The following is an 18,093-nucleotide window of genomic DNA, read 5'->3' on the forward strand; positions in this document are numbered from 1 at the left end:
CAGATGTAGAGACGGTGGAGCTTGAGGCTCTATTTGACTGAAAAATGAGAAATTCTCCTTGAAAAAGCGCGAAAACGCAGCAAAAGCTCGAGAGCTAAACATGAGGACTCCCAACACTTGAGGGTGCGGTAAAAATCTGAAGATAGCTGCCAGAGGTGGGGCTTAGGTAGAGGGCAGTCATTGGCTGGGGGCAGTATGACCCAGAGACCAGTGATTGGTTACTACTGAGAAATACAGATCAGAAACAAAACTGATACTGATTTTTTTCTTTACCGAGGATTCCCAGCCTGACAGGGAATATTCATGAGCATGTGAATCCATTGCAGACCCCATGCTGGAGAAATATGGTCATACAAGTACACTGATGTATGAAAAACATCACCAGTTTCAGAACATGTGATGCAACGTATAAGATATGAAGATGCTGATCACAGAATGCCAACAGTAAACAGGCCATGAAGGGGGCGCAAGTCACACTGCTAGGGGCAGGGGCGTTGTGTAGACCCTGCGCACCGAGGAGTCCAGGCAGGGCAGGTGCCTGGTGCGGACGCAGTGTGCTACGCCAGGGGGCACATGGCAGCTTGGCACTATAGGACAATCTGTTGATTCGCTCACTAGCGAGAGCAGAGGCTATTTTACTGGGCACAAGCCGAGGAAACACACAGGTGGACGAGCAAACTATTTAAAACTCCTGTCCCCATTTGAAGTATAAACCATGCCTCCGCCAGGATTACCTGGGCTGTAAGGCCAGAGGTTTCGCCACAAGACGACAAGACTGTCTTCCGATGGGGCTGCTAATGGACCGATAGTGACATTCTGCTGTCCAGAACATGTTCTGTCACAGATTCTTAGACATGCAAAGCTGCACACCTTTTATAATTAACAAGATATGATATTGGACAATCTGTTATCTTGGAATATGCTTTGTCCTGTACACCTATTCAGGTGGGAAAGACAAAATTGAAACGTGCATATTTCACACTTTTGATATGTTCACTTCTTGTTGCATACGTTCGAGCACCCAACTTGTTTTCCTTTTAAATGTATTTTTTTAGGACTTAAGCCCTGGTGTTTTATTATGCAGCCGTAGCAAATGACAGGCAGAAAGCATATTGTTTCCCTGGCCCCTTCACACATTAACCCCCCCCCCCACTCCCACCTCCACCCCGTCCACCCAGGCAGGCAAAGGCGTAACTGCCCTACTCAAGTTTTTAGATGTCTCACATCTCCCCACAAAGTCTGCCTCTTGAAACAAGTGACGATTAATAGAGATGCCGGTCTCTGACAGAATGAAGAGTTGGGTGGGGGGGGGGGTGAGGGAGGGAGGGCCAAAAAGGGGCATTTTGGTTTTGCTGCTGGATTAAACAAATGGGCCAAAGACTTTACGGATGAGAAGAGGGGGCGGGGAAAGAGGATCAGGGGTTGGAAGATAGAAGTAAAGGGGCCAAGCTAAATCACGATACAGGAGGCGAGGATGATGAAATTAATGACAGTGTCAAAGGGACATCACCTAGTAAAACCGCTTTAAGATAAAAAATAAAAATATGCTTGTTTTATGGTTCATTGATTCAATAGAAAGCAAGGCTGCAGGTCCCACATACACGGATTTGCTAAATGAAAGCCCAGGACAACCACGTAAATCATCCTTCAAGCCTGGAACTGCCCCCATTTCCTCACCTCGTGACTCCTCCCCCCTCCCCCCAACACCCTTCCATACCTCTCCTGGAGCATATGGAAATGCATCTGGGTGGTATGTTAAGCACTAGATCAGCAGCCTGAGATATTAGATATGCATATGAAATACTTATTTTTGTTCCCAGCTGGATTACATTTCTGGTTGCTGATTCTAATGGTTGGAAGAAGAGATTACTTTTAATACCATTAATGTTAAAGGATATTTATATTGCGCGCTGTCACCACCGGAGTGGTCCTCTGGCAGCTCTGAAAGGCAAAGTGGAAGGGTAAGCTAGTAGGACAGAGCGGGAGAAACCAAGAGCTGTGACATGCCGTTTTGGCAGCTTCAGTTTGGTTTAAACCGTTAGCTGAGCTTAGATGTATTTTTTGGTCGGAAGCCTTCATGTGCAGTTGAGCGAGGTTATGTGTGGTTTGTTTTGTTTTTGCGGGGAAGTGCATGCGTGCTGTTGCGTTTTAATGGGATGGCTGTGTTTAGAGGTGTATGCAGAGGGATGAGGTTTTTTTATCATTAATACGAGGTAATGAAAATTATTTACTGTTTGTAATATTGTGCTCAATGCTTTTATCTACTTACATACATGTCAACATAGCTATATTTAAAATCTCAGGAATTTAATGATGTTCGGGAGGGATTGTGGTGCAAGCTTGCGCATAGTTAAAAACATGCCACATTCCTCTTAGGAGATGGTAGCGCTGGCATAGTATTCGCATTTTGGAACTGTAGTAAGGGATGTAACCATGATGAATTCAGGACTACACGTCCCAGAATGCAAAGAAAAAAAGTCTTGGACCAACCTCTCCCAAAAGTAATGGGCCACTTTGTCATGCACGTTTGAGGTATGGGAGCAAGATGCTGGAAGGAGAGGGGGATTGGGCATTCTAGTGTTTCGTCACTTCCTTGGTTCTGTGGTTGCTGTAGTCCCAATTAAGGGCCTACAAGGAAAGGGGAGTGATTCTGCTCTGCACCCTATGGCAATTACATGGGAATCCTTCAACTCCAGTGACCAGGGTCCTGGTTCAAATGCAACGAGCAGTGGAGGCCTTAGTCCACAGCAGTTAACACCCCCCAATGTTCTCTTGGGGTAGTTGGGGGACAGAGCTCTCCTCTTCCTTGGATGCCTTCACCTCTATGGCAGAGTACTTGAAGTAGTTGAACTTCCAAACAGAGGTCCTGTAAATCGATCATGTCTGAAGTAGCCCAACGATGAATCAGGGCAATATGGGTGGACACTCTCCTTTTAAATGCAAAATTTCACAGGGGATTTGTCCAAGACAAGCCCTTTGTAAGTCTTTTTAACAAGTTTTTGCCTCATGACATCAAACCCAGAGTGTTATGGAGAATTCTCAGAAATGTGCTAATTCCTCTCTAACTTGGAGACCTCCAGCAACTTTGCTGAATTTTAGGACCTTTCATTTTTTTTACTTGGAGAGTGAGACCCTTTCCCCACACATGTATTTTAAATGTGATTTTGAACACAGTTTCTTTTTGGTTGTGGAGTCTGACAAACTGCATAGGCATAATCTTTTACATTGTGTCAAACAGCATCCTCAGTTCAGTGACAAAGGGAAGTATTTCAGATTTCCCAAAGGTTTAAACACCTTCTCTTGAACAAACTACTGTTTCCAAGAGCAGTGAAGTAAAAATGGACTACTTACATTTGTAACTTTCTAGACCCAGCACACACTATCTTAGAATAGGGTGCTGGACGGATTACTTAGTATCCCCTTTGCCTAGTTTCTCATGTAACATTTTCATGTTACCCATTCCTCGATGAATGGCTGGTGGTAGTGGTTTACTTTTAATTACCGTGGTGTGCTTTTACCGTGGGCTCTGTTTGCAGCTGCAGTGAAGCACCCAAGGGTGCCATTTTTTCTAAATGGCCCAGTCTTTTTTCATCATTTCTTTGTGGAAAGATCCTTCTTGAGATTTGCTCTGCGTGCCAAACCAGGTTTGGTCCCTTTGTTTGTTTTGTCTTTGGCGGGATTCACAAGTGGAGCCCGCCTCTGGCTCCAGGGCATCGGTAGGAAGTGAGGCAGGTGCCCATAACTCCCTGTGCTTAGTCTCCTAGGAGACAGGAATGCACTCTTAGGTGATTGGCCGGCTGGCTGACTGACAGCTAGGCTAGAATGAATGGGACAAACCTGCATAAAAGGTGAGGCTTTTTGACTTGGTAAGCAGAGTCGACCACTGGACAAAGGAATCCAAAGAAGAACTTGGAAGAGACGCCTTCTGCAACTCCTGGACCGTTGGTTTGCCCGGTGAAGCCCTGCTGCTGTGCTGAAGCTCCAAATTCGTTATGAACAGATAAGCCCTGCAATGAAGACTTATCCCGTTGAGTTGGTGGTACCAAACAATTCCAAAGTAAACCACCTGGACATCCTCTCGAAGCTAGTTGTATTTCCACTGCAGTTGCTGCTGGAAACCGAAGAACCAGGGAGAGGAACACTAGATCGTTTGCGTTGCTTTTAAGTTGGCCAAGAGCTCCAGGAAGATCCTCCGGAGTCCCAGGAAGCAGGACTGACTGAGCTTGAGCCACCTGAACAGAGTGCTGGACCCCAGATGCAAAGAAAGCCCATCTCAATAGCCAAGAGTTCGCAGTGGTGCTATTTGTTAGACGCAAGGAGATTAAACCGCGAAATGCCATAGAATAGAACTTGGTCCTCTTCTGTCGGCGACTGTCCTGTGCAGTGCAGGAGTCCTCCAGACGTCCCCCCTCTTGTCCCCACGACTGAGGCCCAGGAACACAGGATCTGCAGAGCTGCGCAGAACAGAAGCCAGCCAAAGCCCTTCTCTTCTAACCTAAGGTACTGTAAGGTCTAGGAGAACTTACCTCTTGTTGTATAACCTCATTTGTTCTCAGTTGAGACGTGTCTTGGCTGCTCCTGTAGAGTTGCCATCAGCTTCTTTACCTCACATGCCTAATCAGCTTGTGGCCCTACTTTGATTTCTTCTTTTCTACAAAGACTTCTAAAACATTGTGCAAGACTTACTTACCTGCAAGAATTGCTTCAGCTCACCTTGACTTTTGTCCAATTGACATGGCCTGGCTTGGCTCCCTGAATAACTCTTGTTCCCTCTGACTCTGTGTTAGCCCTCCTTCCAGGAAGGGGTTAACTGTCTTTGCATGGGGGGTACCAAAAGTACTTACCTGCTTTAGAATATTTGAGAGATCTCTTGTTTTATTCTAATTATCTTTTTCTTTGACATTCTCCTAAGTATTGCCCTAAATGCAACAGTAATATATTAATGTCCACAGTGTCCCAACTATTGCAGTCACCTGAGGATATAGTAAGTGTCTGTGTGCCATCCCAAATGGGTATTTGCTGATTTAGGGAAACTCAGTGTGTATTTTGGAGTGTGTTACTATTATATTGCCCATTCTAAAGAAGGCTTACTCAAACTGACTGTTTAATACATTCATAATTGTTTAATCAAGAAACCTTGTTTGTAAGAGTTTATTTGCATACTTGTCGCTGAATTTCTGTGCAACTCCCCTACAGCTCACATTGCCCCTCTTGAGATAAGCCTGGCTGCTCATCACGCTACCAACCTGTGTAGTACAGACTTAAACCAAAGGTTGGGTTACTATTGCCAGGAGGTCAGGGTTTTTGTAGTGCACCCAAAGGGTACTGCATACAATCTTGCCTAACAGAGTACCTTGCCTGCAGAAAACGGATGGACAGAAGCCAAGATGGTAGGAACCTTCCCTCACCCCACCTTTCTCAGACTACTCTAACTCCACCCCATTCACATGCTGGCACACTTCAAAGGGGCTCCCGTGATCAGCACCCTAGTGTAGAAGGTGAGTTTGTCATGTCAGAGCTGGCTTTGAGGCATTGGTTCCCAGGAGACCTCATTGGAGGATGCGTTACCCTCTCTGGAAGAGAATCAAAGGGGCAGCATCCCAGCTATTGGTCCACATGGCTCTGCTGCTGTGGAGACAGTCAAACCAGACACCAATTCATAAGACGCCTGTCATACCTGGCCCTGCTCACAGAACTTAGACCATTATATCAAACTGATGTGCCTGTAAAGCCGTGTGCTCTAAACAGCCACCATGATACAACCAAGCATGGCTTATATTTAAAGATGTACATGCCACTAGGCTAAAGGCATGACATTATTACAATTTAGGTAAGAGGTGCAGAAGATTAAAAAGCTGCAGGAACTTAGCATCCCAGCAGCTGTCAGGGACACATATGTGGTCTTTGAACATGCCCTGTGCCACTAGAGGGCAGGGCGCTGAGAGCACCTTCAGGCTGTCTCAACAAAGGCACATGCATGCATTAGAATGTTGACATGGAGCATTAATGAAAGGGGAGTCTGATTAGCAGACCTCACTTTTAGTAAAATAATGACCCCTTCCATTTGATGTGAATAATAAAAAAGAAAAAAATCTTGGGCTAACCCACACTCAACAGATCACCGCTCTATCACAAGGTGACTGCAAGGGGAGGATCAGAGTGGGTGAGGTGCTTGGGGGCATCCCCCATATATTGCCTGCAATACCACACTGTAAGCAGTGATCCTCTGCCCCCACAACCTTTGAAACCTCATTCTCTCGCCTCCACACAATGTGACAAACATCACCGTTCCAAGATCCAGCTCTCTTCACAAGACATTTGTACTAAAAAATCATGACGACGTTTCCCTCCAAGTTCCAGGAATCAATGCTTGCTATGTCCTCAGAAAATAAAAGCTAACTTTGTGCCCAGGTTAAGTGTTTCATCACTACCCAATTCAATCGCTTTGAAAGGCTATTCTAGGACTTCCTCATCTGCAGAATCTTTACAGTCTTCTTTCTGTACCTGGATCTGCCGTGGGTGGCTCATCTGCTTCTGCAGCTGTCGCCCCTGTTCTTCCTCTCAAACCCAGTACCACATCTTGGTAAATCCCCTACGCTCCCAGTGAGGGGAACTATAATGTCATCCCAGCATCTGGCATTCTTCCTACCCGCATTAGTACCGGTCCGTGCTTTCTCGCTCTCAGGATACTAAGTTCATCTAATTGTTGCTGTTTCCCACTGTTTCTGTGTCCAGCATCAGTGACTTCTCCCCTTCGTGGTATCTCCCAAGTTCTACGAATTCTGGCAGTGCAGGCCTTTCAGGACTTCTGTCTTCTCTGATCCATGGTGCCACGGCTTGCATTGCCGGACCATGAAAAGGTCAAACAGATTCATGATGCTGTGTTTTTCTCAATTTTGTGGCAGTCACATCACCACATTAGCCATTTAATCCTTTTCGAACAGGGCTGCAGTAGCGACAGAGACAGCTTACCAGAGGTGGTACTGGGTAAGGAATGCTAGATTCTGATTAACTGCTAGACAGTCAGGGAGTCCCCTTTCAAAATGCATGTTCTCATCTAGTCCCAACAGTGTGGGGGATGAACAGGACATAACATTGGAGAGAAAAGCCATTGCAACTATGTGGGTAATATTCACAACCAAATGTGTCAAGATGTCAAGCTTGTGAGAATGCAACATAAAACAAAACACAACCACACACACCCTTTCCACCCCCCCTCCCCCCGACCCCCATGATTCAGCATTGAACCTACATAGGCAAGTCAATGCCACTGCCTCGGCTACAGCATATACTTGTAAGCACATCCACGCTTACAAACCGTTCCTCTCTTCAGCTAGTTGTATTACCCTACCCAGAGAACTAGTTCTTTCTAAACTAGACTATTGCAATGCATTATATCTCGGTTCTAGTAAACACAACATCAGTAAACTTCAAATACTACAAAATAATGCTCTTAGAACTGAGCCAAGTATCCAGAGAATGCAACATATCTCAGAAGTTAGACGCACTACTAAATGGTTATCAGTCAATGACAGAATACAATTTAAAGCTTCAACCCTTACCCACAAATGCTTAGCCAACTCAGCCCCTAAATACATTTTCTAAAAACATTTCTGCTCGGCCCTCCAGAAACTTGTATTCACATTGTCTCAAGGTCCCCAGATATAATCTTAAGAAGGAAGGGGGAAGTAGCTTCCCCGTCATAGCAGCACAACTGTGGAACAGACTTAAGATCTGACACGTCTGTCTTTAGCTCAAGAAATAAAACGAAAATTTGGCTTTTTGCTAGGGATCTATAACTACTATCACCTTTGGCATTCAGCCATTTTTCTCATTAAAAACGACATCACTACTGCCTGTTTAGCTTTGCAAACTTTATATGTACATTCTTTTACTTAAAACCATGTTAAAGAATTCCATGTACTTATTTTCCTGTAATTGTATATTCATGTATCGTAAACTATGTGACTTGTAACATGTAACTTTAAGTAACTTGTAATTGCGCCTAGATAACTCCGGGTTCGGAGCACTATATAAATAAACATACGTAATAGAATTGACAGTCGGATTATCTACTAGGCTAGTTAAGTGTGCTGTCAGTGGGATGGCAAAGAAAGTCCAACTTGCTGGGGTTATAACCTGGAATCTGTAGGCTTCACACAGATTCCAGGATTCCAGCATCAGTGCACACAACATGCATGGCCAGATTAACTTGGCCTTCACAACACAACAAAAAAAAAACTTAAAATAATCATCAACAGGAAAGGATCAAGGCCTCTTTGTGTCTTGCTAAGAGGGGAAATCAGTAACGTTTCCACATTTCACCAATAAATTAAGAATCTCGGCATGCGTCCACCAAAAGATTATTTATGTTGAGTGGTCCTTTGAAGGGCAAGCAATTTGGAAACTGGAGGAAAAAGGTATGTCCTTGGAAGAGATAAACGTTTACATCTGAGCTCCTGCTGTATCTGTAAAACAATTGCTTTGGCAAACATAACATATAAAACGAATTTGAACATACCTTCTTTTGCCTTCTTATGTTCTAGTCTTTCCTTTTGGAGAGATTTTTCTAACCGGGATCTATGTTCATACACAACTGAAATATAAAAAAAAAAATAAAAAAAATGCACATTTATCAAATGTATAAAATGTGGTAAAATGCAATGAAAAGAAAAGATAAGATAATCCCGACAAAATAAAAATGAATAGTGCCACTCCCCCTACCCACAAGACCACAATCACCTACCAGTCATTTAAAAACAAATGCTTTTGATCCTATTTAATAAAACCTTAATACGTCTTTGTGGTTTATGAAAAATCGCATGTAGGAGGTTATTTTAGGCCACGGAACATTAGGCGAGCGGCACAAACCTGCATTTCAAGTCCTTTGCGACCTTCATTTTAAATAGGAGCGATTCATGTAATGTAACTATTTGTGGTGCCATTTAACAACTGCTACTTCAGTTTCACGATTTGTAGCATTTTGAATAAAAGGCTTTTCAATTACCCTAACTCGACAGGAGTGCATTATGTAGTGAAGGGTGGAAGTCTGAGCCAGCTTTCCTGGAATTGGATCTTGTAAATTGTAGGTTACACAAGCTCAGCAGTAAGCGCTTAATTTACCAAGCGAGCCTATCGACATGATGCAACAGACGCAACCCCAGAAGGCCGTGCTCCAGTTAAGCAATGTCCCTGCCTATTTAACTCCATAATAAAAGGCCAATAATATCCAACAAAGAAAAATATATATATAGGTATGCATGAGCCTGACCAATCATGAAACTTGCAATACTCATGTGAGTTGTTGAGACCAGTGGCGTCAAGTCTTTAAGGTAACTGGGAAAGAAGAACAAATGTAACAATCTTGCAGCAGAGGATCCAGACTGAAACAAGTTGAGCTGCAATCAAACGAGTATTCGAATAAACTGGAGAGAACAAAGACATGGTCCCTCCTTGCCACTACCTCCCCCATTGAAGTAATCAAAGTCTAATTCATACAAACCAGAGTAACACATTAGAAGTCTGTTGGCCTAAATGTTAGAGCAAAATAAAGTTCTTTGGGATGCAGAACTTAAACGGAAATAGTTTGTGAAGCATTGCAATGCTTTGCTTTTATCCTTGCCTTTCAGCGTGATAAGGCAATGTCCCGGTCATCCTACTCTAGTGCCCCGTGAGCATGGGCAAGAAGCATTACACTTCTTCCCACCCTGCCACACGCAGAAGAGATGCAAGGGCGCAGACTGCACATCATTAGAGCCGCCTTCGAGCGCCCTTTCCTGTTGGCTGTCGCCGGGCTACGTCATCTGTGGTGGTTCGCCTGCATCCACCGTTGCATCTGTGGTGTCTACGGCTACGTTTGCAGGAGGCATCTTAAGGCGTCTTGAAGGAGCCAGGCTTGCTAGGCACCGACCGTGCCCTGCTACTATAGCACTGCCTGAAGTACAGGCCACCTGCCTGATGGGGGCGCTTCTGTCATTTATGCGAGTGGTCATTTATAAAGAATGTTTGTATTACAAGAGAAATGCTGATTTTTTTTAAAAATTACACCAGTTAGGAAGATGACCCGCGTTTGTACACCCTAAAACATTTTACTCGCACGTTGACAAAAGAGCGAGTAAAATAAGCCTACCTCAAATTCTTATCTGAAGTCCTGCCAGCAAATAAATGCAATTATTGTAATAAAGTAGGCTAAGTAGGTTCAGGAAAAGTGGAGGTTTATGTGATAAGCATTAGGATTGCTGGGTAGTGTGTCCACGGCCTGCTACATGTCTGGGTGTCTGTGCTTTGATGTGCCAGTTACTTTCAGACCATTTGTGCCTCCAGGACTAACATTTAAAGGGCGGGTAGGGAGGGGGGTCGTGGGGGATGCACATAAGGGGCCGCAGACAAAGTTAGGGAGACCACCTATACATGGGCGATATAAATGATTCTCCCAAATTGATGTGGGCGAAGTAGCCCAAAGCGACACAGGGGAGGTAAACAATTAATTTCTACAGCACAAAGTTGGAATATTCCAATACTTCTGATGCCACTGCAAGCACCATGCCAACAATGCATCTTTGATCAGGATATCATGCAGTACACGGTGCTTGTATCAGAAGCTGCAGCGACCAACAGAATTAGTTTCAAGGTTTTACAAACAAAATGCCAGGTTACTTCCAAGTATAGGTTATTGTTGCTCAATTACAGGGAGTTCCTAATAAAAGTGACAACCTCCCTGGGGGAATGTTTAAATACGCCATGGTTCCCTTAAACATGAATATGTTCTGTTCAATGTGCCAGCTGCTAGCTAACCATACCCTTGCCAGTTCCAAACAACTACCTAATCACACAATGCCAGTTCCAATAGCGTCATGCCAGCCTGGTCAAACCCTACCCCAGTATGACATGTTCTGAAGCAAGTGCAGCCTCAAATCCACCAGTAATGCAATCATATGCCTGGTCAGTCACCCCCCCATCTCGTCCCCCTGTTATATCGTAGTGTACCCCCCACACACCCTCTGATCCCCCATGATGTAGTGTGCCTGCCTCTGGTCCCCCGTGATGTCAGTGTTCCCCCACCCCCTTCTGGTCCCCCATGAACTTGTAGTGTCCCCCCCTGTTCCCCAGTTATGGTTTATTGTCGCCCCCACCCCCTCTGGCCCCCCATGTCGTCGTAGTGTGGCCCCCACCCCTCCCCGGTCCCCCCCTTTATAGTTTGTTGTACCCCCACCCCTCTCTGATCCCCCGCGATATCATATTGCGCTCCCCAACCCCACTGGTCCCCTGTGATGTAGTGTGCCCCCCAAACCCCTCTGGTACCCTGTTATGATTTGTTGTACCCCCAAACCCATCTGGTCCCCCATGATGTCACTGTGTGCCCCCCCTATGATCTCATGGGATGGTTTGTTGTACCCCCACCCCCCTCTTGTACCCAGTGATGTTGTAGTGTGCCATGTGCCCCTCACCCCGACCCCCTCTGGTCCCCCAGGTTATCGATGTGAGCTCCCCTCCACCCTCGGGTCCTCCTCCCACTCATTGCAGGAGTTGTCTTAATTCACGAAGGGTTCACCTTCAATGACATTTGCCAACACTTGGATTTGACTTTTGGACACATTAACTCTTGGTGCTTCACCCCCCAACTCTCATGCTGAACCTCCCCTGGATCCCTGCACTCAGGTTGGCCTGAATCATGCTGCGCCCATCGTCACCATGAATCCTTGCCTACGTTTTCTATTCCCTTGCAACATTGTGTGTTTTATCGACCTCTGAAACTGTTTCGCTCTCCCCTCTGCTTCTCTGATCTTTTTACTGTTTTTATTCTCTGTTCTCTTCTCTTCCCCCTTCTCTCTCTCCCCTCCCCATCCCTTACATTTTTCTATGCACTTACTCTATCGGAATTGTCCCTCGACCTAATATGATAGTAACAAATGTTTGTCTCCCCTCCCTTTACTTGTTATTCCCCGCCCTGCCCCTCCAGAATTATCTGCAATGTCGTCAGGCCTATTACGATAGTCACTTGTTTTGTTCCTCTCCCGCCTTTCTCCTCCCCTCTCCCTCACCTTGTGTAATTCTCCGGCTCTACCAGAAATGTCATCAGGCCTATATGGTAGTCACCAGTCTTTTCCCCATTTCCTTGCACCATCTGAAATGTCACTAGGCCGAGTACGATCGTTAATTTCACATTCTTTTTGTTCATTGCCTGTAAGAAGGTTTCTTATTTTCCCTTGTTCCCTCCCTTGTCAAGAAGCGCTTTGAAACACATTGTGTATAGACACTATATAAATAAAGACCATATCATATGTAATGTATAGCCTTGCAGGGGCTGCAATAATATGGCAAGTACAACTTTAAATGCCCCAATAATGCTAGACTATGGTTGGTAGCGTCACTATTTGTAGGTTAGCGGCCCACAAGTCCAAACTCAAATGACCAAACACTACCACCACCCAGGGTGCAATCCGTATACCTGGCATCCTGTCCCCCAACACCCAGAACACAAGCCAGCCCTATGCCTTGCATCCTGCCCGCCACCACAAAGCACAAGCTTCATACTTTACATCCTGTCCGCACGGCCCAGAGCACAAGCCGCACACCTGGCATTCTGCACCCCCACGACCCATGGGACAAGCCCCATACCTGGCATCGTATCCCCCCTGCCCCCAACACCTAGAGGACAAGCCCTATACAGTTCTATGTCATATAATCAACTACTGTTTTTTTCGAAAAACCATATTGAAATTTTTATTTTTACATTTTTTGGGGAGTTTCCACCCCAATTCCCCCTCCTCCACCTATTATTTGCTGGTCCCGGATCCTGCCCGCCACCACCCAGATTGCAAGCCCCATTCCTGGCATCCTGCCCCCTAACACCAAAGCACAACCCCAGAGCGAAAGCCCCATACCCTACATACTGCCTCACACTTGGAATCCTACCGCACACTAACCAGAGCACAAGCCCAATACCTGGCATCTGGTAGCCCACCACCAAAATAGCAGGTCCCATACCTGGTTCCTGCCCCCCCCCCACTCCCCACAACAAAAGCTCCACACCATTCAGACCATGGAAGCAACACCCCCTTCCAAAAAAGCCACTTCAAGCGGTGGTGGGCAGCGCTGGTTGATCGGCCTCATGTTGTTACCAAGGCATCAGCCCAGAAGAGCATTCCCACTTTAGTTCAGCAACATCTTATCATTCTAAAGGTACAGTCTCTGCATTTCTATCAGATCCCTCGGATATATTTCCCACCCTACTCTGCTCCAGGGATATAGCGCTTGCTTGCTCTGCCACAAACTTTGAGATATAGCTCCAAGCGCATTTTCACAGTTGTACAGGTTTTTACCCTCTGCTCTAGATGCCCTCATGGATCAGGTCCTTCAGTTCTGCTCTGAGACACCAAGGTCTCTATGGCTCCTCTGCAGCTTCCGTAGGTTCCTTGAGTACCTACGAGTCTCTTTTCCCGCAGCTCTGTGACATTCGGAGCTAAGCGGCGAGGGAGAATGGAGGATCCAGGGAAAGTGGTCCTCTCCGTCCCAAAAAGTCATTCTATTCCTCTTTCTCCTGCTAGTATAGCAATCTCCCTCACTCCTTATAGTTTCTGGGGAAATTGGCTGGGGCGGGGGGGAGGGTGGTATTGGGTCAGGCCTCCCCTTTCTGCATTCTCATTGGTAGTGTGGCTTTCTAGTACCCGACTGTGAGAAGTCCTTAAAAGGCCCAGTGGCCATTGTGTACTTTCACAATGTGCTTGGCGTATTTGTTGGGCAGACCATATATATGTATCCCTTACTCGCATGCTAGATTGTTTCTAGGTAAGGGGGAGAGGGGTGATGTCTAAACAAACCCATAATTCAACTTGTTAATGCACATGCTACCTTGAAACTATGCCAACAGTAATAAAGTTTTCTTCGAGGAAGTCAAGCACAGTACACAACACAAACCTGTAGCGCCTTCACAAAAGATTTGGCAGACCTTTTGTAAATGAAACCAACAATATTATACAATGATGCGCCACCCCGCCTCCCCTCCACCCCTGCCATCGCCCCGGATGTCATTGTAATGCTGATAAAAGGGGAAGTCCTCACGCCCATCTCCATATAGTAAATGATTTACCCAGGTAAAAAGGTCTTCCCGACAACCATAAAAACAGTTGCAAGGCAGCCTCACCTCAAAAAACAAAAAAACAAAAATATATCACCTTGGATACAGACTATCTCACCAACAAACCAACGACTGTCCTGCCTATGCATTGAGAAGGTATTTGCCAACCACAGCCTGCTCTGTGACTGCCAATCTGGACACAGACCAAAATGTAGCACTGGAACAGCCACCATCCAGGTTACACATGAAGCTTTTCAAAACCTAGACAGAGCTGTGTGCCCCTGTTCTGCAGCACTCTTAGCATTTGATCGGCTATCTCTTCTTAAGTCACTGTTTATGGCTCTCTGGAACTAGGGGTTCCACTCTCATTAAGCACAGTGCTCTTAAACTTGTTGTTTATCCAGATTGCATTCTTTGCCTCCAATACCCCAGGCCTGCAGCTTCACAATCTTTCGAAACCGAATGGCAGCCATCTTTGAATCAGCTCCCTGCTTGTCCATGGCATCCATCAAGTTGCTGACGATGGTCATCTGTTTCCATCCCGAAGACTCTGGGTCGACTTCCATTTACTGTAGAAGGAACAAGTTACTTACCTGTAACTTTTGTTCTCCAGCATGGGTCTGGCATGGATTCACATGGTCATAAATATTCCCCGTCAGGCTGGGAATCCTCGGTAAAGAAAAAATCAGTATCAGTTTCGTTTCTGATCTGTCTTTCTTAGTAGTAACCAATCACTGGTCTCTGGGTCATACTGCCCCTAGCTAATGACTTCCCTCTCCCTAAGCCCCGCCCCTGGCAGCCATCCTCAGATTTGGTAGCACGTAAAGTGGCAGTATGACCAACTGAAGAGCCGCAGAGAGTGAAAGAGGGAGGGTTCGCATGTGAATCGATGCCAGACCCATGCTGGAGAACAACAGTTACAGGTAAGTAACTTATTCCTTCTCCAGCATGGGGTCTGGCATGGATTCACATTCTCATGAATATAAGAATACATAGTAGTACACACATGCACAACCACGGGAGGTGGCAAGGCTCAACATTAAGCATTACATAAAAGTCAACATTAAGCATCTTTTACCTCCTCACCAGGCTCACCTTAAGCGAACATGTTGCGCAGCACTGCCTGGCCGACTCTGGACTCCTCCCTGGAATCCCGGTCGACGCAGTAGAATCTCGTGAAGGTGTGCGTCAACCTCCACGTAGCAGCCCTGCAGATGTCCAGCAGGGGCACACAAGACAAGAACGCCGTGGTAGCAGCGATCGCTCTGGTCGAATGGGCTCTCGGACGGCCGGGCAACGGTCGGTTTGCCAACCGATGACAGTGCATGATGTAGCCGGAGAGCCACCTGGAAATGGAAGCCTTCGAGAGAGCCTTCCCTTGGTTCACAGGTCCAAAGTTCACAAACAGCTGTGATGTCTTCCGAAAACTCTTCGTTCGGTCCACGTACAACCTCAGCACTCTAGCTACATCCACAGAGTGCAAAGTCCTCTCGGCCGGCGACAAAGGCGACGGGAAAAAGACTGGTAACACCAAGGGCTCGTTGAGATGGAAGTCCGACGGCACCTTGGGCATGAAGCAGGGGTGTTCCCTCAGCACCACCTTAGTCTCGTGGAAAGTCAAGTATGGAGGCTTGCAGGAAAGGGCCTGAATCTCTCCCACGCATCGTGCAGAGGTGATGGCCACAAGGAACGCGTTCTTCCATGACAGAAACTTCAACGGAGCCGAATGCAAGGGCTCGAATGGCGGGCCCATGAGCCTTGTCATCACCACGTCGAGTTCCCACGCTGGGGCTGGAGCCTTCACCGGCGGGAACGATCGGAACAGTCCTTTCATAAACTCCTTCACCAGGCGATGAGACCACAGGGACGACCGCCCTGCAGTTCTGGTGTATCGGGAAATCGCTGCCAGATGTATCTTGATGGAAGCGTGAGGTAGTCCAGCTTTGGCCAGCGACAGTAAGTATGGTAGCACTTGAGGGGCTGTATTCCGTAGAGGGTTATCTTCTGTGCACGGCACCAGACAGAGAACCTCTTCCACTTGTGTCCGTAGCACTTGAGAGTTGAGGACGCCCTGGCCTTTGCAAGAACCTCTCTGCAGTCAGCCGGGATATCGTACCCTCCAAACTCCAGCGCTGCAGGAGCCAGGTCTGCAAGTTCAGCGACTCCGGGTCGTGATGAAGAATGGCGCCTCCTTCTCTAGAGAGAAGATCTGCGTCCCTCGACAGTTTGACCGGCGGGGACGTTGACAAGTCCAGAAGGTCCGGGAACCATATCTGTCTCGGCCACCTCGGTGAGACGAGGATCATCCTGCACCGGGACCTCTTGAGTTGGTTGATGAGCCTGAGCAGCAACGGCAACGGCAGGAACGAACGAGAAAGCATCGCCCATGCTCCTCGGCTGGGGGAACCTGCTGGCGAACCTCTGGCACTTGGAGTTCGTCGCTGTCGCGAACAGGTCGATCTGGGGTTTGCCCCCATCGCCAGAAGAGTCGATCCACTTGATCCTGGCGTAGTTCCCACTCGTGGCAAGAGCGCAGCTCCCTGCTGAGCGAGTCGGCTATGGTGTTTTTTTATCCCTGCTAGATGAAAAGGCACCAGAAACATCCCCTGGGCAACGGCCCTGTGCCACAGATCCAGGGCTTCCTTGGATAGGATGTAGAACATTGTGGTGGTGTTGTCGGTGAAGATCCTCACCACCTTGCTCTTGAGCGACGGGAGGAATGACTTGAGGGCCCAGATCACTGCTCGGAGCTCCAGTATGTTGATGTGGAACGGCCTCTCCTCCGGGAGCTACAGGCCTCTCGCGTGAAGATCTCTGGTGTGCACTCCCCACCCCTCCAGGGAGGCATCTGTCGTCACCATCACCTGGTATGCTGGGGTCTGAAAGTCTGTGCCCGGGGCGAGATGTGCGCGGGTGCCCCCACCATCGAATTGCCTGGCGGAATACTTCGTTGAGCCAGATCTTGTCCTCGAAACTGTCCGTCGCTTGTGTCCAACGGGCGTCGAGGAACTCCTGCAAAGGACGCATCCGGAGCCTGCACAGGCGCACCAGGTAGATGCAAGAGGACATCATCTCGAGAAGGGACTTGATGGACCTCACTCTAGCCACGTCCATGGCCAGCAGACACTGTACCTTGGCCAGGATGGCCTGCGTTCTTTCCTCCTATGGCGAGGCCAACTGCGCTACTGTATTGAGCTTGGCTCCCTCAAACAGCGCGACCTGTGACGGAACCAGGTGGGATTTGGAGAAGTTGATGGAGAATCCCAGGTCCGTGAGCAGCCGGACGGTCTTTGCCATGTGTTCGAAAGGCGAGTTCCCTTGTCCCTGCTCGAATGAGCCAGTCGTCCAGGTAGGGGTAGACGTGGATCCCCTGCAGGCGCAGCCGCGCCGCCACTGGTGCCAGGCACTTGGTGAACACCCTGGGTGCCAACTTCAATCCAAATGGGAGGGCCTTGAACTGGTAGTGACGCCCTTGGACTACGAACCTGAGAAACTTTTGATGTCCTTTTAAGATGGACATGTGAAAGTACGCATCCTCCAGATCCAACGATGCTAGGAAGTCGCCTTCCTCCAGCTGTCCCAGAGGGTGAACTTCTGTGCCTTGATGCATTTGTTTAGCCGACGCAAGTCCAGGATGGGACGCCAACCTCCTGTCTTCTTCCTGACAAGGAAGTATCTTGAGTATACTCCGGAGCCCCGGAGCCTCTTTGGGACGAGCTCGATGGCACCTTTCTTGAGCATCGCCCTCACCTCTAACAGCATTTGAGGGACGTGGTTTTCCTTCCTGGCCACTGGAGGAATTCGGGGGGCTCTTCTTTAGGAATTCCAGAGTGTGCCCGTGGGCCAGTGCATCCAGCACCCAACGGTCGGTGGAGATGGACTCCCACACGCTGACGAACTTCGCCAGCTGTCCTCCCACCGGGGTGCTTCGGTGGGGGCCCGACGCCACGGCCTGTTCAGTCTTGTTTGGAAGCAGCCTTGCCTCCTTGGCCTCCCTGGCGCCGACGGCGAGATCA

At 47.6% G+C, this 18,093-nt stretch overlaps 1 protein-coding gene across 5 annotated transcripts in view; it reads right to left on the minus strand.

Annotated features, from left to right (window-relative positions):
* GOLIM4 (golgi integral membrane protein 4) overlaps positions 1-18,093 on the minus strand; it is a 508,200-nt gene that overhangs the window by 391,150 nt on the left and 98,957 nt on the right. For all 5 annotated transcript variants that reach the window (XM_069618504.1, XM_069618501.1, XM_069618500.1 and 2 more), the window contains exon 2: positions 8,522-8,596. In XM_069618504.1, coding sequence (XP_069474605.1) covers positions 8,522-8,596 — 75 coding nt within the window. The remainder of the gene's footprint in view (positions 1-8,521; positions 8,597-18,093) is intronic.

The sequence above is a fragment of the Ambystoma mexicanum genome, chromosome 10, assembly GCF_040938575.1.
Source record: "Ambystoma mexicanum isolate Mex_15411 chromosome 10, UKY_AmexF1_1, whole genome shotgun sequence".
NCBI lineage: Eukaryota > Metazoa > Chordata > Amphibia > Caudata > Ambystomatidae > Ambystoma > Ambystoma mexicanum.